General features: G+C 34.5%; 1 protein-coding gene across 1 annotated transcript in view; it reads right to left on the bottom strand.

Moving 5' to 3' along the window:
• The window catches only part of SGCZ (sarcoglycan zeta), a 527,596-nt gene that overhangs the window by 10,066 nt on the left and 494,740 nt on the right, over nt 1-22,790 (bottom strand). Inside the window, exons 6-7 of the mRNA XM_052779979.1 lie at nt 14,331-14,403; nt 1,123-1,246 (exon numbers count right to left, since the gene is read on the bottom strand). Coding sequence (XP_052635939.1) covers nt 1,123-1,246; nt 14,331-14,403 — 197 coding nt within the window. The remainder of the gene's footprint in view (nt 1-1,122; nt 1,247-14,330; nt 14,404-22,790) is intronic.

The raw sequence follows: 22,790 nt of genomic DNA, 5'->3' as shown, positions 1-22,790 counted from the left end.
ATTGTGCTTTAATTATGTTGGATAGATACTTGCATCGACAGAAAAATGTTGTCAAATTAAGCCTTTGATGCAGTATATTGGCCAAAAATGTTCCTGTCTGCATTGTAATGCAAAGAGTGTGCATTGCAGGGGATTATCTGTCACAGATGTGAATGCTGGTTTTGTTTGTTGTTGCTTATTTGAATAGTTTGTAAAGTATCTGGGAACATTTGGTAGAAAATACAAAATACAAACCCAAAAGGCAAAAAATTTCTAAAGAGCTCCATTCCCAATTAGATATTTATATTAAGCAACCGTTTTTTCCAAAAATGCTGTAACCTGGCAAGTCCTACTGAGAACAATTTGAAAATCTATCCATTTCTCCAAAGTGCCTAATAGAAATCCGAGAGCCTTTGATACCCTTGCACAAGTTTTTTTAATGTTATATCATTTTAAGGATTGAAGATGAAAGGACTTTCATACCAGTAATCTTTCATGCTTTTCTGCAATACATGGATTGCCAACCAGACCAGTGACCTAATTTAAAATCGTTTTCATGAGTTTGCAAAGGTTTACACATGAAGAATCTAAACCAAATTTTTTTTGTGTCAAGCTGATCACTGAAACAAGACACTGACGAAACAGTATAGTGAACGTACTATTGAAGTACTCTGCCTCTCTTACCGAGATAGTAACAGTTCAAGGAGATAAACCACATGTAGAGAAAATTTGTTAAACCTCTTCATCATGGTTTAATGAAGTATTAACCCAAATTAACCCAAACTTCTCTCTCTTTGTTTGTCAGATTCATCCAAAGTAATTTTTTACCACTATCACTTAGCTGTCTCTGTTCCAAGATATGCTGAAGGACTTGGTAGCTTTTTCCTTGACTCTTAGATTAAAAATAATTCTTATTTATATTCATTTAACTAACTTTTTTTCAGTGTGAATGAAACTTAGTGATTCAAATATTTGCAAAAAGCAAATAAGTATTAATAATTGAGCAAGCTAAACCAAAATTACTTTAATGTAGGCAAATGCAGAACACTTCTTGTGATATTTACCTTGCTGCTGAATAAACTATCCTCACATTGCGTTACAGTGGGCAGACCTGTAGAACATTTCTCTACCATCTGAACTTACCTCCCCTTCTGTGGACTGTAAGTGCAGTTCTTTCCTACAGGTAGCCTTTAAGTCTCCTGCAGCTGCATTGACTTGCACTCCCCTGGGTGCTTCCATCACCAAAGATCTAGTAGGAGATTCAAGTCTGAAAGACAAAAACAATCACTGAGAAAAAATGCACTGAATCAAACCACCAAAAAGCACCCAGCCCAAAACCCACAATGCATGTAGACATAAATGTATTTTGAAAGGTAAAGAAGTAAAAATGAGTTATATGTGTGATTCTCTCACCACTCTTTATGGCCCGGAGAAAGAAAAAAATTAAGTATGTGTTTAAGTCTATTCCTATTTAAGACAGCATTTAAGCATATACTGATATAAGCTTGTCTGCTTAGTGATGCTTTCTGGCATCAGTACCTAATTTACTTGACTGTAGTAATACCGAAATATAGGTACTTAAGAATCCACATGTCTCTGTAAGTGCTTCTGTAATGACAAGTTAATAACAAAAGTCTGCTTAGTGACCAATGACAAATGCTCAACTACATAAAAAGAAAACAGAACACTTAAAAAGTTTGTAATAATGATGTAAAACTGATTAGAATGACTTTGCCTTCACAGGCTCATTCATATTTTGGGTAGGTGTAGCAGCATTTTGTATGAAGAAGAGAGGAAAAGAAAATCTGTTATGTCTCTATTATTGTGGGTTTTTTGCATGCTTTTTCTGTTCTGCAAAATACTCATTATGCTCTTTAACCCTGTTATAATATAGCTAAGACACATATCACTGGGTTTTGGTATCTTTCCTCAAAGCAACTATTGTTGTCCTACTGTCGGTCTTTCCATTTCTCTCTACCCTATATTCAAGATCCTCTGTCAACCTTAATGCAGAACCGTGATACTTCGCTATGTTACCTCACAGTATTGTACAGGTTTCTCTTGAAAGGGAAATACTAATTCAAGGATTTCAGAAAAGTTGTGCTCACACACTGAATAGGAAAGATGATGGGATGAAAACTGTATTGAACTAGGAAATAAACATTTGGATTCCAGTTGTGTTCAGCTGTAGACTTATTGCATAGCCCCATTAAGAGGGAGACAAAACTTTTAATCTATTTATATCCCAATAACATAATGACAGAACACAGTTCCACTTTACCTGAACAAAGGCTTTTTGTAAGATGAAATATATTAATGATAGAAAGGTCTAGAATGAGTAGCTTGAAGAAAACATTGTATTTCCCTCTTCGACAAATTGTATTTTGAGTGTTAGGTCACATCCATCCAAAAATATAATGAGGTACTAGATGTATAAAGGAAAGAATAGTATGACAAAGAATTTGGTACAGAAAAGCCAAATTAAAAATCTATCAAGAAATGGAACAAGAGAATTTCATTGTATTTCACCTATTGAATTTTTTAAATGTACAGAATAGTGATGGATTATAATTTTGAAACCAAAATGTCACATTTGCATGCAAAGTAAGTCACTGAGATGATGTCTGTGAAATATTTCTGTTTGTAACATGTCACTGACACTCAATAGGGAAAGGAAAAATAAAAAAAAAAGGAAAGCAATTATTTGGCAACAAAAAATGAAAGTATTAAAAGCAGGTGTCCAGATAGAGGAAAACACTATTTGTAGCTACCTATATAAAAAAAAACCATACATGGGTTACATATAGGTAGGAGCAGTAGAAAAATCTATATTTCTGTTAGTGCTAAGCCATTTTCTTTCATTTTCTTGACACTCTGTAAGGAGAAGTTAATAGAAGGTTCTGCAGTTCTTCATACCAGGGAAGAATCTAAATATAATGAATTATTTAATCACGTACATCAGTGTTTTTCAGGTGGGGGTTTGTGAACTTCTGATGGCTACAAAAAAAGAGCTACAAAAACCTTTTAGCAACCATATAAACTATAAAGTTTAGAAATTAGGTTTTTGAAAGTACTCTGTTGCCTTAATGAGGTTTTACCTTGAATTTAAAAGGAAACTGAACTCTATAAAAGTTAAATGATTGGATACTTCCATTCCACATTTTTCAGCAGCATATTTTTGTGATTTATAACCTACTTTTCAGGAATATTAACATTTCTCAGTGGTTTCAGCTGCCGTTTCGTAATCATGAAGACAAAAGTGCTCTTAACTACATTTATTGCATTGAATTGATGGGTATTAGCAAAGTCACAAATATTTCTAGCTTCATAACATCAAAACCACTCTCAGACCTGACTGAAATTTTTCAGCAGGTGGACAATAAAAATCTATTTAGGAATATCTTTTGAGACATTATGATTTTGTTTGAAGAATAAACTTTTTTTTCCCCCAAAACACACGACAGTGTATATCTCAGAGTTGTTTTGTCTAGTTTCATCATGGTTTTTCATGAACTACATTAACATAAATGACTTCCAGTTTGTCTAAAATGAAGACATTTGGGCAATTAATTTCTGAACGTGAAAAGAAGTTGTTAATATCAGCCTTCTACACACTGTGAAGAAGAGAAGAAATTTCTTTTTCAGACAATAGATTTTTTTTTTAGCAGTTTCCGGAAATCAAATAATGTGGTAGAAATGTCAATGAATGGCTGATGATCAGCAGCGTAGTTTTTAAAACACCACCCATCTATTAGTAAAATTGAATGCCTAAATCTGTTTTACAGTTACTAATTTACTTTTCTTATTATTATTCTTCAGATGATCTACATCTAAAAAGTGATTTAGCTGCACAATCTGCAGCATGCTACCAGGAACACAAAAGTCTATACACATAAATTATTTCCTCAATGTTTTGAGATAAATTATGTTTGATATGCAGCTGCTCTATAATATTTTTCTTTGTCATATTTCTGAAAGCTTTAATCGCTACTATAAACTTATTGTAACACTCCACATTGTAATACTCATCCCTCCAAGCAAAAGTGCATTATTACAATAGAATATCAAGAATTTGCTTTCCTTTCAGATTTAGTGATGGCCTGCCACACTGATATTTACACCTATGAGTGAATCCTATTCATATAATTTAATTTTTCTTTCCCAAACAACAAACAGCTATGATGGAGAAGGTTAACTACTGCTATTATTAGACAGAAACTACAACTCTATAGGAAAGACAAAGAGGCTTTTAAAAAGAGGTTTTTAAATAATGTAATCTGTCAATTCGTTATATGTGATGCAGACAGATGAGCTATCCAGAGCAGAGAAAGGCTTTTTTCTTTTTAATTATCAATGCTTAATTTGTGAAGAAAGATAAATTTCAGAGGATCAAAGCTATATGAATTTGAGTTGAATTCATTAAAGAATTATTGCTAAAAAAGGAAACTTTTCAAATATCTTGAATATGTTCCTTTGAAGGTACTAAAATATTTCTCATTAGAAATGCAGAAACATTTATTTTTCATTTGGTATTTTCTGTTTACAAGCTGACCTAGATTGTATTAGAGAAAAATAATTTTTAAAATGAACCAAAAGGTTTCATTTTGGGTTTTAAGAAATAGTTTAGATTTACCTCTTGCATAACCCTCATACTCACATGGGATATAATTTGTCTATGTTAATTTTGCTCTGTTGGCTAGCAGAAGGTATTTCTTAAAATAGAAGGAAATAGAAGATTCCCCTGTGCAGATGTGAATAATTTAGTTGCTTTGTGTCTATTTAAGCAGTGGATCCAACCCATGCTACTTAGTAAAACAACTGATATGAACCTCTACCAATTTGGAATTTGTATTCAAAACAGGGGATTAAAAACCATGCTGTCAGCTACAGATTTCACATGTAAAGAAGGTACTTGTTTCCCCTTTATTGGCACCTTTACACCTGGGGGTCAGAAAGACTTCAATACTTCTAAGAATTTAACTTTTATATATGATGGTGTTGCCAACTTAGGTTTTTGTGGCTTTTTTCAGTTAGCATAGGAATCCTGTTATTAAAAAAAAACAAAAACCAAATGTTTTGCAAATATAAAACCAATGGAAAATCTACACATTGACTTGGTAACCTTTTTGTAGATTTCTATAGATTAAAATAATTGTGACATCGATCTTGCTGCCTGTAGGTAGAGTTGTGGTGGACTGGGGCTGCAGAGAGGTAAGATACACAAAGAGGAGAAGGGAAGGCAAATGGATGTGCCAAGCCTCTCTCTATCCCTCTTCCTACTTCTTGCTTGTAAACAAGCACTCCCAACCGCCAAAACCCATAGGACACAGGGCCTTCTCTTCCACCAGTGAAACCATTTTGTTCCAAATTAGAATTAAGAATTTTCTTAAAAAATAATTTTGAAAATGTTGTTTTCCAGAAACCTCAATTTTAAATATATATTATTTCAAATTCTCTTATTATGAAAAGAACAGCTGGCTGCCCTGACGCTCACAGAAACTGATTTCAAGAGTCCTCCAGTGAGACCAAGAGTCCTTAAAGGAGTCCACTGAACACTGATGGTGCTAGATAAAATTAGGGTTTCCATTCAGTTTTCCAGTTCTATTCCATTTCCTGGAAGTCAGGCTGAAAACTCCAGTAGTATCCATAAAGAGTAACCAGGGACTTTTATGATCATGGTGACAAAAAACCTGGAAGCCTTTTTTTAAGATATTGTTGACTATTCAAACAGAGGATTCTTGATTATCTACCTTTGACATTGTAGTGGGAACGCTATGAAAATAAAATTACTATTCACTCATTTCAGTTTCATTACTTATACTATTTACAAGATTATACATGCACCTTTTAACATATATATAAAAGTGACAAAAAAATCTTTTTGATACATTTACATGTATCAAAATGTGCACCTCTGCAAGATGCATATGACTTATTGCCAGAATAGTTATTTTTCCTGAAGTTTGTTGTATTCTCATGTTTTTAACCAAATACTTATATTTTCAGGATGAAATAATTTTTCTAACTGAAATTCAAGGGTAAATGTGCAGGCCTCATGAATCCCTAATACTGTTCACTGATCATCAGCTATCCTTTATCAGAAAGCAAAATTCTCATAAGTTCACGTGAAGCTATCTTTGATTTATGTGGGAACCTAACCTTTAAGGGCACAATTTGTTTCTCTATTTAGTGACTTCACAACACGAGTCTTAAGTAAGAGAAAAAGAAATAAATGTTTTATGGAATAGGTAATAGCCTAAACAAGTAAACATTAACGTGACTTTTTTTTTCCAATATCCAATTTTGCAACTGATGGACAATGAACTTAAATAAGGAGGAAACTTTCTTGACTTAAATCAGAACAGTAGAATGGCATTCAATATAGCATTTCATGTTATGTCCATGCTCGGTATGTCACTGACTTTGGCATGTATCAGCATGCCCTTATTATAACTCCTGAAATTCTCATTAACCCAGAAATCACCTCATCAGGCTCAAATCTGAGTTCTAATTGCCCTGTACATGCCACTGGTTTCAGTTCAGTGGGTCTGCATTATCATAGCGACACTTGAAACAACTGAATATTTTAATGTTATTTGACATAGATGATAAATCAGAGAAACAATTTTCCCACATAGGGAAATAAAGGATCTCTTCCGAGAATATAAAAAATATTAGTTACCGAGGAGGAAAAGTAAGGAATAAAATGTCATTGAAGAGTTTTTCAGAAACAGTGAAGAAGCATCAAGGAAAGGTAAGGAGTCCTGGAAAGAGAAAAAGTTTAAAGCAAGAGCTTGACAAAATAAGCAGGTGATGTGAGGAAGGTTAAAGAGAACTTAATGCATGGTCATTTCTTAGAGTGGGTGAGGGCATAGCCAGGATAGTTAAAGACAGGGAAACTATCAAAATTAGAAATAATATTAAGAACGTAACAAACCAAAAACCTAACTGGAATCTCAGGTGATAAAAACCCATGCATTCTAGAATGTCAAGTCCACTAAAACTCAAACCTTTGAAAATCAAGACAATTAGAAGAAATGTAAGGTTTAGAATGGGAGCTTTCATTTCTTAGAGAAATATCACAACATGCTTGAAAGTTGTATTGGGTCTGGCTGAGATGGAGTTAATACTCCCCATAGCAGCCCTCATAGCACTGTGCTCTGCATCAGTAGCTAGAAAGGTGTTGATAACACACCAGTGTTTTGGCTACTGCTGAGCAGTGCTGGCACAGCATCAAGGCTGTCTCTCCAACATTTTTGCCCCCCCCTCAATGGCAGGCTGGGGCAGGGCAAGATCTTGGGAGGGGACATAACCAGGACAGCTGACCTAAACTAACCAAACAGATATTTCATACCATATGACGTCAGCTCAGATATAAAAGCTAAGTAAAGGGAGACGGAGTGGGGGCATTTTTGTCTTCCGGAGCAACCACTACACGTACTGGAGCCCTGCTTCCCAGGAAGTGGCCAGACATCGCCTGCTCATGGGAAGTAGAGAATAATATAATTTGTTTTTCTTTGCTTTCGCTCGCGACATTGGCTTTCACTTTATTAAACTGTCCTTATCTTGAGCCACGAGCCTTTTGTTATATTTTCTCCCCCCTGTCCAGCCAAGAAGGGGGAGTGATAGAGCAGCTTTGGTGGGCACCTGGCATCCAGCCAGGGTCAACCCACTACAAAAGTCTAAACTTTCAGGCTGTGAGACAAAGATCTGCATACGAGACAATCCAAAATAGTCCCTTAAGGAGAGGTATGGGAAAAGGATTCCTCATAACCCTGACGTTTTAGAGCTATGAAACATTCTCCTTCCCATAATCTCCCTTACTTTTGTTCTGACCTGAAATGCCTTCTACACATGCCCTGCCTCTCTGCTAAAAGTCCTTACTTAAAGTTTATTTTCTTTCCAGAAATAGCTCCATTACCTGAGCTATCTTTCAGAATTTATTTTCTTAAAATAGAAATCTATCTTGTCAGAAAGAGATTGAAGCAACGTGCCCACAGATAATGCTCAAGTGGCTGTCCAGTAAGATCGGAACATAAAGTGCCTGGGGGCAGCTGAAAAGCCAAATGGGGCTCTTTGAACAACTGGAGGGAAACACATGAGAACTGGTTGACACAAAATCTTCTCAGCTTTGAAAACCATTAGCTTCCTGTGATTAGGAAGTGACAGTCCAGTTGATCTGTAATCTTCTAATGATATTTGCAATATTGTTTCCCTAAAAGGCCTTAAGATGATATAAACGGATCTAGTTTAGCTGAGAGAAACTGCGACATGGTTTTGATCCACATCTTGAGGAAACTTCATCTCATGTGGAAAATTATTCTGCTGAAATTCCTTTGACAGGTCTGCAGATTAAGCATAGCAGAGAGGAGCTTGGGTCTGGAAGCAGTGTAACAGCCCTGCAGCAACCTCAGATGCAACAAGCCTTGCTGGAGGTGGGAGCACGCAGCAGGGTGCTATTGAGACCCTGAGCATCTCCCCCTGGGACTCCGAGCACCTCTGCTCTTCACAGCTGCTGTTAGACCTGAGCGGGCTTCAGGTAAAGAAAGATCCTCAGCTGCCTTCACAGTGATCTGCAGAGCAGAAAGTTGCCTTGTCTTTCATTAACTCAGCACAGTGCAAATGCTTTCTATTGCTCCAGGCTTAGGGCATTATTTTTACATTCAGAATCCTGTGAGCCTGAGACAGCTATGCTTGGAGCCCATCCATGTGTTCCTGAAACCATGGCATGGAATAATCATAAAGCAAGCATAAACCAGTCACTGATAATAAAGAATTTTACTTGTCCTTGTTGTTCCTTTTGAAAGGCTATTCCAGAACTTCTCGCATCTGAGAGGCAGAATGCTAATTTCTATCTAATATTTCATCCAATATTCACCATCATACTTTTGAGTTTCACAATATTCTTATTCCAGTGCTCAAGATCTTTGATTGCCAGTGCTTCCAAACCTGTGTACCTCCTTCTAGCACAAAGAGAGTTATCAAAACTGGAAATAAGATCAATCCTGAAGAAACTCTCCTTGCAATCTCCCTCCAGGCTGAACAATACATGCTTATTATAAACCACTTAAAATTTATTTAAATACACTCTTCTCTGTCTTGCCTTTTTATTTCTCATTAGATATAACACTATATCAAATACTTTACTTAAACCCCACATGGGAGATCTACCTCTTTTCTGTTTTCTAGAAGATCAGGTATCTTACAAAGGGAAAATATTTCTTTGGATTGCCACAATCTATCCACCTTCTATTTCATCCTAATTTTTACTTATTTTCAAGCCCTTAATAATTCTTTTTGTTAATGAATCTTTTAAAATAATATTGTAAAGCATTGCATACTAATGAGTTCAGACTAAAGCGTATAACATACTAGATGACCATTTTTTCCATCCATTTCACTAGAAGTGCTACCTTTACCAAACCATCAATCCCACAGTGTCTGTTTTCCAGTTTGAAAGCTTTATTATAAATTTTGCTATTTGACCTTATTTTCACATTTAGTTCAGTCACAGAGCAGGGATAAAGATTATCCAGTACCCTAAATTAACCACATGAAACTCAATGAATTTTGCTACCAATTCTGATAGCAATACTTTTTTCCTTCATATCTCAGTTCCTATTAGAGCCTTTGCCCTTCTCCAACGTCAAATATAATCATTGTCACTGAACACTAAGGCAAATTATTCTTTCAGTTTAAGAGCCATACCTAGTTAACTTTTGATCCTGCTGTGTTCTATCTGCATAGTAATTATAACTTTTATTACTGGCTTTCTTCGCTATTTATTTCAATGTCTTTTTAATTTTTTTTTAATTATATATATATAAAAGCATATATATATATGTAAAAAAAGTAGCTTGACTTTGGCAATTTTTCAAATTTTTACTACACCCATCTCTATTTTTGTATGAACATGTATGTTAAAAAAAATAAATCATATTTTCAACAGCTAGGGATAAGACTAAGCAAACAAGGTTCTGTCAATACACATGCCCAAACACTGAAATAACTATTTAAACACCAAACACAAATTCTGAAAACATAAATAGTAAGTATTTCCACTGTACTAAAAAAGAATACTGAGAAAGTAACTAAGAACCTGACATCATTAAAACAGCATAGGAAGGAAGCTGGGTTTTCTTACTCTACTGCATCTTCTCCCTTTTGGTGAGGTTTGGTTTATTATTTAATTTCTGGGTAAAACAGATGAACAGAATCCCGGTGCTTTTGTTACTCTCAGCCTGCTCAGACAACTAACAAATTAATGTCAAAATTCCTTTCTGATGCTTTCTCTGGCTCCAGGCTTTTATAGAATAGATACTTTGCCCTACTAGTAAACCACGCCTTAAATGCCGCAAAAGATGGCTCCTACAAACTATCAGGCAACTCTGAGTGAAACAGACCCCTTGTGCAAGATCTGGGTATTTTTAATTCTTATCAGAGGTAAAGTGGGATCCTACTAGCTTGGGTGGTTCCTTGCTGCTTGATCAATTTTCATCTCATTATGCCCAGCATTAGCTTGCAGGATTAGCTGATAGTGGTATGTGAGGTTTGACATAGAAGAGAAAAAAAACTATTAAATTTGATCCCCAGAGAACAACAACAAATTAATTTACCCCCTTATTAAGGAGGTTATTGAGGGCAAAGCTATCTGCATTTAACTACTGTCTGCCTCTTTTGTGCATGGATATTACCTATTAGTGCACCATGTTTTAATGCACTATTAGCCTAAACCCAATATTTGGGGACCTATTATATTGGCAATTTGGTTTTCCTAACTGTGTTCCTGTGATAAAAAGTAGTGAAATATGAAGATTAAATTATTAAGATATAATTCATTTTCCTGATTCTAAGGCATGATTCTTTTATGCTGCTTATCCCAGCTAATGAAAGTCAGATTTAATTAGGTTTTGGGATTTGACACAAAAGGGCTTACCAGCTTCCACAAAGGATTGTAGAAAAACGTTTTCTGAAAGCAAACCCTCGCTAGCTATTATTTGAAAATGTAAGACAGGAGAAAGATGTGACCAAAGTGGTTGGGCAAATAGGAAGGAATTACTTTAAATTTCAACTGAATTTTATTTTTACAAAACACATTTTTAATAGCAAATATTACAGATGTTTCTCTGCCTGAAGACCTCATAATCTGGATATAGAAAAAAGAGTGGCTGAGGCAAAGTTTAGATATGTGAAGCTATTATGAATCTGGCTTTTTCTTTTTGCCTCCCTTCCCAGAATAGATTGAGCCAAAATCCCAGGAATTTTGGGGTAAACACTGTGAGCCTTGTGGGTATCAAAACCTTAGTCCAAATTTTATAGTTTAGTTTTATTCCCAGTAATCAAGGTGGTCAGAATTCCACTTTTTAAATTCAGTAGTGAATTTTTTTGCATATCCAAGGTTATGAATAGTTTTCCTGCATCTTTTTTTGAGGGGAAAAAAAAAGGGGTATTATTTAAATATACTCATATCTTGATGTCTGACATTTATTACTTGACCACAAATACATGTTCCAACATGAAAAATATGGGATCATTTATATTTTAATTAACAATCTATTGTAAATGCTTTTATCTTTCAGACCTGTATACAAGTATTCTCATAGCCTAATATATTTGCCTTGATGCATTGCAACTTGCTGTCAAACTGCAATCACCTGCGTCCACTGAAAAAATGAACTTTAACGTCAACTCAGAAAACTTTCTACTCTCCCATGTTACTGTTAATTTCAAAAGTCCCAAGGTGCAGGGATGCCGCATTTGGAAAAATACATTGTTTTAGGACTGCCATTATGGTCTACTGGAGACTTTGGCTAAGTTTATACTAAAACATTAAAAAGTGCTAGGACCCAGGCCAGATCACTGGAACTCAACCATCTATGCAGCTAAATAGTTGCTGGCATATTTGAGAGTCAAGTGAAAGTCAGTTACGACTCTCCCAAACAATTTGCAGGCACTAGTTGGAGGGGAACATGATTCAAAGACCATTTCCACTCAACATTTAGGATGCAACTATTCCGTTTTAGAGGATAAAATGATTTTACAATATCAATGTAGTTGTATCAGTTGGGCCTGAGGCCAGAAAATGTGTTCTGGTATTTTTTCATTTCTGTGACAGAGGTAGCTTCTGAGGCCATGGGGAAATGTCATATCAGGGTTGGTGACCTATTTGTTTGGGCGTATTTGGCAAATAATAATCTAAACGATAAATGACTGCTTTCTGACAATATTTTTTAAATTAGCAAAAAAAAAAAAAGCCAATTTATTTCTTGGGAAAATGAATGCAGGGCTTGAACTTATCCCCCCCCCCAGTTTTTGGTTGCTTTTTTTTTAAAAAATCATTTGAAATAAGATTAAAAGGCATATGGTAATTTCAATTTTCAAAGGGATATATATGATCTGAAGGTCTAACTGTATTTTGCTGTCAGAAAATACCACACAAACCCACAATTATTTATAGTACTTTCAAGTTACAAGGTTAAAAAGGGTCTGCAGGTTACCTTCTAGAAAGTTTCATACCAATAGCCAAGAAATCTCTATCCTAATAGTAGTTGTGATAATTTTTAAAAGATTAAAATTACTTGAGAGTTTTAAAAAAGGAATATCACTGAATCCTGACTGATATATAGTAGCACTTGTGTACAAAAACTTCCAGAACACAATACAGTATTTATTAAGAATAAAATCACTTACACATAAGCTAATGCTGCTTGACCAAATAGCAAGGGTTTCCATTTCACCATTTTTTTTAATAAAAACTTTGAGTTAAGTTCATTATTAATGAGAGGGCAGAAAGTTGAATGGAACATTCTCACTAATTTCAGTCTACCTTGGAAAAATGAGCTGAAGGAACAGTGGAGTTGGAAAACAGTAAGCAACAACGGGCATCATGGCAATGAATAAAGCCAAAAGACAGGAGAGGTGAATGCCCGATATGTATGTTTCACAAGCAACATGAGGTGATTTTAACCCTAGTGAAATTAATCCTGAAGACACAGGGTTACCATACATTTGCACTCTGTTTTTATTATTTAATTATTAGAAAGAAGTAGACAAAGCAGTGTCTCCACATTCTTTCGAGTGGGACAAGTTCCACCCTTTTACTCAAATTTTTGGGCCCCTGATAAAAGAAAACCTTGTTATGTTTCCACTTTGATTTCTGCTGAACTCCCTTTGATTAGAGACCATACTACTTTGGTGGTCATCACTAATAAATGTCTTTACAACTACTCTCAACAAAGGACTGACAGGACTCTTGGTAGGGGATAGGGATTTACAAGGTAAAAATCTGATGAGTAGGGTCCTCTGGAAGACCCCAAACCATTACATTACCTTAAAACTTTTAGCGTAAATAATCAAACACAACCATTTACTTCTTACACCCCACACAGTGGTTAAAATTGTCCACACGGGCAGCTTTCTGCACATGATATCTGCAACATCATTACTGGTCGGTGATCCTAAATGCCTTTGCAAGTATAGGGAAGGGCATTTAACAATGCTTTTCTGTAGCAATTCATTGTAAACTCTGCTGGGCAGGTAAAGGGATAGATATATAATGTTTAGGAATCATAGTAGAATTGAATCAAATTCTATACTGTTTCTCAACAGTTCTGCTGAGAGAAACACAAGGAAAGACCTTTGATTTTCTGTGATTGTCATATATTCTCATTAGTTATCCATATAAATTACATATTAATATTTAGCGGTGCGCATATGTTCACTTCAAGAAAAAGCTTTCACTATGAACCTTTCTAAATTTTCTCTTTGTCTATAGATGCTTTAGCAAGTTTTAGACTTGATCTTTTACTATTTACCGATTTCTCCACTTCTGTGACTATGTACAGAAAACTTTGGATTTTTTACATTTACAAATGTAGCCTCACTTGGTAATGAATTTTTGAAGTGTGTGTGTTTGTAGTATTCAAAAAACCCAACAGTCCAGAAACAGCACTTGAAGAAAAAATCTGGGACTGTTTACTTTAACTTGACTTACATATTCTGTAACAGCTCATAAAAAAATCAAAATCTGGGTCTGAGGCTATTAAACAGTAGTGTACTCATTTGACCTTAAAAACACCTGACTATTCCAATCTCTAGGGAAAATATACTTGTCAATGATTCTACTACGGGAGGCAAGTAATTTATAAAAAGTAATGTATTTCACATTTTGTGTGGTAAAAGTTTGTGGGTTTTTTGGCTAGTTAGAATAAATTGGAGTCTACCAGTGTTTTGGATATGTATGAATCATTACGTAGGCAGTATATATTACTAGACAGATATTTGCTTTTAATCAAGACTTAATTATTTTTGAGAATACTTGATTTTAAAACAACTTTTTGAACACCACCTACTTGAGGTCTTGGGAAGGTTCTGCTCTGATATGGGGTGTCTCCACAGAGTGCCCAAACACTGCCCCTTCCGTGCCTAAAATACATAAATAAAATACAGTACAATTACTTTGGAAAACAATACACATTGAAATGTATGACCACAAATTGACATTTTTAGGACAAAATATTTAACTGAATCCTTTATTAATGACTATCAATGTTTCTTCATATTTATGTTTGCATTTCTGTATCAAAATCTGGACTGACATCATGTAAAACTATAGACTTCTGCTTATCGATAGATGAATTTCATATACAAATCTGAAAACATTTATAGATCCAAACTTTTCAGCACTGACTTGCCTGAATGCTCATCTCAACACTTCGGGAACTGATTGTTTTACAGATAAGGAGAAGAATATAATAGATTTGTTTGACAAAAACACATTTTAGAAGTGTCTACTAATGATGCTCATTTTGATTACTTAACTTGAGATGCTAAGCTTTCAAAAGTTTTGAAATAACAGTCTACCACCTGAACTTGCTAGCCTGAATCTCAATATCTGACAGCTTCAGAGTTTCCTTCCATCAGACCTTCCTCATTGAAAACTTTTGTTCTCAAAGAAATTAAAGAGACTTATCTGGAATGCCCTTTGGTTTTAGTGTTGGTAGTGGATGCTCATGTATCTCCTACTGGGCACTCAAAATCAAGGCAAAGAAAATGGGTAACTATTTCCTAAAACTGAATTGGTTCTCTATTGAATTTTAATTTCTATAACTAGGTCCAAGTTGCATATGATAGTTCCACATTTTGAATTACATGACCAAGATTTTTCATTGAAAAACTCCTTTTCAATGAAAAAATTAGGGTTCTGATAAATGTTCACTGAAGTTATTTGAAAAAAAGACAAATATTAACACAATCCATTATTTTAAATGAAATTATTTTTTAAGGAGAATGAAAAAGGACAAAAAAATTAATAAAGATCTGATTACAGTAAGTTCTTTGTTAAAATAATAGAAAACTCAAGAAACTGACACGTATTGAACAGCACTATAAAATAAGTATTTCTCTTAACTTTAAGACACAAGGATTGCACACGTAACAGTCATTTATACGACTCAATTTACATTTAATAGATAGCAATAGCCTATCTATGTTCTTAGGCATTCAGAAGTTTATATCTTTTTTTTTTCCCTGCACGCTATCATCATGTCTATTTTTGTTTACTGATTTGTCCAATGCCATTATTTTTGTCTTCCACTTATATAAACTTTAGTTGTTTTTGTTTTTTGTTTTTTTTTTTTAAATAATATCCATGTGGCTATAAGCTTTTATTTTTCTTGTCTGAAGATGGTCTACTGGGCACTGTGCAATGAAAATAGCCTAGAACTACTGTGTGAAAGACTTTCCAACAGAGAACGTCCAGTAAAGATGAAAGAACTGAATAAAAGCACATGTAAAACAGGTAATGTATTTACCTTCTGTCACTAGAAATAAGATCAAGGAAACTGCCTGGCATAATTATAGTTGATTACTAAATATTCTGAGATTAATTGCCATATTTCAACGACAGAAGTTTGCTTGTGTTCTGAGCCTTGATTTCTAACTAAACTTAAAAACATACCAACAGTATCTCACAGTAGCTGTATAAGAGGTGCTAAACGCAACAGAGGCACCACTATAATTGTTACAATATTTTAAATACAATAAAGTATTTTCAATTATTTAAATATTTTATTTAAATATTGCACAAGTATTTTCAGAAATTTTGGCTGTTAATGGAGATAGATATTTAGATATTTTTACAGTTAATGTCGTGGTTTAACCCCAGCCAGCAACTAAACACGACGCAGCCGCTCACTCACTCCCCCCCACCCAGTGGGATGGGGGAGAAAATTGGGAAAAGAAGCAAAACACGTGGGTTGAGATAAGAACGGTTTAATAGAACAGAAAAGAAGAAACTAATAATGATAATGATAACACTAATAAAATGACAACAGCAATAATGAAAGGATTGGAATGTACAAATGATGCGCAGTGCAATTGCTCACCACCCACTGACCGACACCCCGCCAGTCCCCGAGCCGCAAATCCCTGCCCCCCACTTCCCCGTTCCTATACTGGATGGGACGTCACATGGTATGGAATACCCCGTTGGCCAGTTTGGGTCAGGTGCCCTGCCTGTGTCCTGTGCCAACTTCTTGTGCCCCTCCAGCTTTCTCACTGGCTGGGCATGAGAAGCTGAAAAATCCTTGACATTAGTCTAAACACTACTGAGCAACAACTGAAAACATCAGTGTTATCAACATTCTTCGCTCTGAACTCAAAACATAGCACTGTACCAGCTACTAGGAAGACAGTTAACTCTATCCCAGCTGAAACCAGGACAGTTAACCAATAACATTTAGTAAACAGATCTTACCAGGATCTGAAAGCAGAATGAGGCTATAGAATGTTTAATTGATACCATTTTACAGTGTTAAAAAGTCCTGAGCAACAAGCCAAAAAAAATCTAATTAAATATTAAACTAAATTATTGTCAGAAAATCATCATTGTTAGTCATCTTCTAAGCACCACTTTCTTAAAAAAAAAAAAACAAAACCCAAAACCCCCAAACAAACCACAACAGAAAAAACCACCCCCTTCATTGTAAAATACTCTATTAGTATGGAGTATCCATGAGGTAAAGTCCTAGGTTTTTATCTCCAGCAATGTAAAAGCTTTACAAATATCTTGGCAAAGCATACTGAAGACAATTTCATTATGACTGCTGCTTTGAAGATCTCTCAAGAAAACAACCAAATCCACTTTCTACAACCAAACTTTGCTGCGTGTTATGAAGAACCACAGGAGGGAAAAAACAGCATATCTTTTTACCTAAAGGTATTCACAGAGGTGCTGTGCAGAATCTGTTTTTTAAACCTGATGTTGCCTTGCAATTCAGCTACCGTTAAGTGACAGGAATAACATGTCTGTATAGCCAGGCTTTCTGTCACTCAAAATAAATCTCACCCCCATCTATAATGGCACACAGGAAATTCTATGGGAGCAGAATATCAGAAATCAAAGAGTGTGCTTCTGGATCCCATTCACCTTTTTAATCAGCAATATTAAATATTTTCAAGGACAAGGGCTTTTTGTATTTTTGAAGGTGGCAATGGGATATGAAGATGTAAATAAATGAGCAGGATGCAGAATTGCCAGTCTTTACTTATGAGAAGACCACAGCTGTAATGTTTGAAAGAGCAGAATTAATGCAAAGATCTATAAAACGTCACTGTGGTGTGGGTCAGACACGAAATCAATCAGAAGTGCCAAAGATAATATTAGGCAAAGACTGATAACAAAAGATAAATGACAGCTGGTACTAAGCCAGCATTAGTATTTCCTCACTTTCAGCAGCATTTGTATAAAAGATGAGAAGGCATCTCTCCCCTTACAAAATACAAATTTGGAAAGAAAGACCAAGTTTGTCCAAGCAGACTGAAAATCCAGGCAGGTAGAATTAAGGATAAACTGATATAATTAAAATATAATTAAAACTCAAAACAAACCAAATGTGCTCCTTTTGCTATTTCAAGATACAATCCCACATGCTTTTTTTCCTTCTCTTTCAGCCGCAAAAGTGAAAGTATAACAGTTCTTGTGGTAAATGCTTTATCCTCAAAAAATATGCTATCAACAAGTTTAAGAATATCTCAGATTTCTTTTATTTTATACTGGAAGGAAAGCAGGCACTTATAATTATCTTGGGTTTAGTAAGAAAGGTGAAAATGATCAGCCTGCCAGAATTTACTGATGTGTTTCCAGCAGTTAAACAGCAGGATCAAGAAAAATGGAAAGGGATTGTACAGCAAATAAAATACATAGATCAGCATTACTTAAAAATACAGAATAGAAGAAAAACTATAGGAAGGTATTCTTTATTTTTTAATTTACTATATGTAAATCTGTAGTGCTTTGATGGGAAGTTAGATCATGTAGTTCAGTACTGCTTAGGAAATGGTGCTACAAACATACCTTTCGATGAATAATAAATATAACAGTATAAATCAGGATTTAAAGTGAATAGCATGTTTTTTTTTTAATGAAAGAAATATACTTTAGGTATTCAATAATCAACAATGTTAAAACACTTATTTTTTACAGAAATAAGAAGGATCTATTGATTGTAATCCCTCACTTACAGATTCATAACCAAGACCTACTTTGAGATGAGTGAAATTCTAAAGAGAGATGAATGAATACAAAAAAAGAATAGAAAGAAAAGACTTGAACCTTCAAGCCCTTTCAAATACAACTCAAAAGGAAGTAGTTAGGGAACTGTATTCAAAGGAACATGAGTCAGAATGGATAGCTATAAAAAGTGAACCTTTCAGAGGAAATAAAATAGCAAGGGCACGGAGTATGTGCAAAGGATGTAAAATCAAAACTCTAAGTGTAACTGAATAAAATTACTCCCACCTCTAGCTTCCAGTGGAAGAGAATGAGTTAAGTAAAGACTTCACTAAGAAAGAAGCATCTGTGAAGGCAAACTACTGGTCAAAGAATACCATTTGCTATAGAAGTTGCTGGAGAAAACTCAGTAAATAGCATGAGTCAGGCAAAAAAGCCAAAAGTCCAATTCTGTATTTATAGAGAAACCTCTTTATGAATAGCAGTTTTATAAACGCCAGACCTTTAAAACACACTTTTTTGACACAGAGCAAATCAAACCCCTTTCGCTACAGGCAAAACTAGTCACACGTTCCTGATGAAACTGAATATTGAGAATTCAGAGACACCACTGTAAACTACTAATTTCTACTCAATTTAATGGTTCCTGAAATTCAGCCTTTGGGAAATGGCAAGTTTCATAAAAACAATGGAAGTGCAATGTTGGTATTTGGTGCTGGATTATATTTGCTTATGTATGTGCATGCTGAGGAAATTTTGTCATTTATTTAACCAGCAAATAATCTTTTCATAATTTATGACTTAGCTCACACAACAACACTGACACCTTTCAGTGACTTAATAACCGACTAGCATGAAAAGACCAGCACCTGAGCATACTGATTAGCAGAGCTAATTTTTTTTGTGAAAAGAATGCCAGCTAAAGAGTTGATGAGCCAAGAATCAAAAACCAATAAATTATTTTGTTGTGAAAAATGAACCATATATTAGCATTATCTCACCTTTCACATCCATTCTTGTAAGCAAATCACCTCAACTGTACTGATAATGCAATTGTCTAGCATTTTGATGTGGACAAATTACATGGCATTGCAGCATCACAGGCACAGCTGAATCTTACTGCCTTGATCTTTCTCTAGGTTTTTCAGAAACATCAAGTAGCGATATGATGAAGTACTAAGATTATGCAAGTATTAGACTTTAATGTCAATTTGTCCTCTGAGTTAGAGAGTTTAAAGAAGAGTTTGTAAAATATTTATCATTTTTGAAGCTTGCAATTTTACTCGTTGCAAACTCATTATTAAGTTAAAGCATCCACAGGTTTCACAGAGAAATATGAGTAATTAATCAAGATTGCTTTACCATTGAAGAGACCTTTAAAACATAGATTTTATGTTCTAAAAGTTTAATTGCAATAAAAAATATCAATTCTTAATTCTTTTACCATGTGTACATAGCTAAAATTTAAAAGTGCCTTTGTGAGATTAGCTAGCTGTTGTTCAACACTAAGACCTTTGAAGAGCTGATCACTGCCAGACTGAAAAAAACAGAAATATTCAACTAGGCAGATCAATGATCATAAAAAGACTACAGAAAATGCTTGTTGCTTCTTTTTTAAAAGCCCAGTTATTATAATTTATCTCGGGCTCATTAGAAACCCAAAGGCATGAGAATGCAGCTTCTGGACCACATGTTGATTGCGCAGCTCTTCAAGACTTTCAATTTTAATAAATGGCTTGAAATGTAGTTTAGCTAAGTACTTGTATTAAAAGAGGACAATGCAACTGGATTTTTGCTATGGAGGTGCACGTAACTAAAATGAAAGTAAGTAGGATTGGCATGATCGCTGGGATTTCAATCTTGCAGAGTCCCTCAGCAGCAAAACTGAATAATGTTAAATAATGAAGGTTTGATACTGACGTGACCATACTGGAGGTATATTATAGGTACGAAGCTGTAGTATGGCCTGACTAGATGCAGCTCTTCTCTTCTAAACTAAAGCATGAGCATTGAAGTCTTCAGAGGTAAGCTGCTAATAAAAGTAAATTCTAAAATGAATTATTTGGATTCATTACTCCAGGCCCTTGAACATGACTAACGTTTGATGCATATTTTCTGTATGGCAACCTTTCTAAAGCAAGACTTCTACTAAGCCTTTCATTTAGATAAGAAGGATGAGTTCCCCAATAAATTAAAATTCAGCATCTTCAGTGTGATAAATTTTGATCAAAGCAAAATGCAACTCCAGGAAATACTTGCAAAATTGCAACAGTCAGTATTTATTTTCTTAAATATCACCTTAACTTCTGTTGAGTACAAACATTTGAAACATTGCTTCCTAATGGTGGGCAGTTAAGACACCTCTTGTCTTGCAATGCAAATGAAACTGGATTATGCCTATGTGTTCAGCTGCTCACCCACATACTTGTTTGAAAGTTCACATCCAAAATCTCTGTTTGGCCACTTGGTTTGCTCTGCTGAAAAAGTGAATCTATTTGAATAAAATTTGGACTGAGCATAGTAGTAACCTAATTCAATTAATAATTGGAAATAGCTATTCTAAATGCTAATTCTGGGATGAAAGAAGTCTATAGATTTAAATGAAACTTCTGAGAAATCATATTAAAATCGAATATTTTTTCAAAACATGAAAGAAATTGAAAAATATCTAAGGGATTTACAAAGAACAAGTTTTAAATAATAATTTTCATAACGTCTTTTACCTTTTTCCCCTGTGATGCATGACATACGGAGATACACATGACAATAAAAATTATTAACTACAACCACTTTCTGCTTGGATTGATACCATCTCCTTGAAAAGTTACAATAGCTAGATATATGAATAGATTTAAAGGTTACATTTAGATTTCACAGTAAATAATTCCTAAAAACCAAAAAATCAGTTTCTTTTCCTAGATGTATATGATAGTCTGGATTTGCATTTTTCTTAAAATGTTGTAAATGATTCTGGGTTCACAATAATGGAACACAGAACAAAAAATGTCCTTGTCTACATTCAAAAAATTGAATTTTAATGGGATTATTTTTGTATTTAATAGATCAAAAGGACTGTATTTTCACTTTTTGTAGAAGATAACCCTAGGATTTGGAACACTCAGGCTTATGCTCTATTGAATAATTAATCAGTTACAAACAGAATTGATGTTTCCTTGATGAAAAATGAATGAATCAATGAATGAGAGGACTATCAAACAACAGTCAATAGCTTCATAATCAGGAGTCTCACCTGGGATGTAAAAGAATGGGACATGAACTTGGATATCCCGAGTACAAAATGAAGCCTTTAACTTCAAGGCTAATTAAATTACCTTATAATTTTATCTTGATTTTTACTAAAAGCAAAGTGTCATGTATTTGTACAAAACACTATGGAAAAATATTAGAATCTTAAGGGCGAAAAATGTGAGAATGAGAAAATTGTTTCTCACCTAGTTCCAAGAACAATCAACGATAATTTCCCATTTTGAAGCTTTCTGAAAATTCTAGAATGTACTGCTGCCTACCTACAAAACCTAGTCAGGAATATCTATCCAATTTGCTTCAAAAAGCTCTAAAACAAAAGAACTAATGATTAGCTTTTGATAAAAGAAAAGACATTTGCCCTTCAGTTAAGATAATCCATAAATAAATGGTTTCATTTTGAAAAGTCAAAAGCTCAGAGGAATTTATCAGGATCTTCTCCATTAAGTCTAGACATCTCATTAGTTGCCTAAATTAGGAGTACAGATTATTTATATTTTATCTATAGCCAAAAAAAGAGAAATTAGCATCTCTAGAGGTTAGTTAACTACCGATACTGGACTGAGACTACAGCAACAATGCACGCAACCTAACCACTTTGAAACTTTTGCATTCAACATCTGGTCAGCAGTTGACATATCTGAATTTTATCTAAATTGGGAAAGCTTGTTTAGAAATCTCACTTTAACTATATCAGAAGTCATCTAAGTTACCCTTAGCATTAAAACTGATTCATAGGGTGCCTTATATAGGTTTTAGTGGCCAGTTCTTTATGCCATATGTAAATGTGCATTTATTTCTGTTCTGTACTTTGCCATTACTGTAGCATACTGAAAAGTTGTTATGATTATGTTATAAATACTGCTGCATTCTTACAATTTAGTAAATTGTTTTATTTACGCAAAAGGAAGCCACAAAGCAGCAGGACTATTATCCAGATTTCTGAAATAGTTCTACTATAGCATTTTTACTGTATAGGAATTAGCATGCCATGGATGAATTATAAACAAATATTTAGATAAGTGCATTTGTGCAC

The sequence above is a fragment of the Harpia harpyja genome, chromosome 2, assembly GCF_026419915.1.
Source record: "Harpia harpyja isolate bHarHar1 chromosome 2, bHarHar1 primary haplotype, whole genome shotgun sequence".
NCBI classification, from domain to species: domain Eukaryota; kingdom Metazoa; phylum Chordata; class Aves; order Accipitriformes; family Accipitridae; genus Harpia; species Harpia harpyja.
This window is presented reverse-complemented; position numbering and strand designations above follow the sequence as displayed.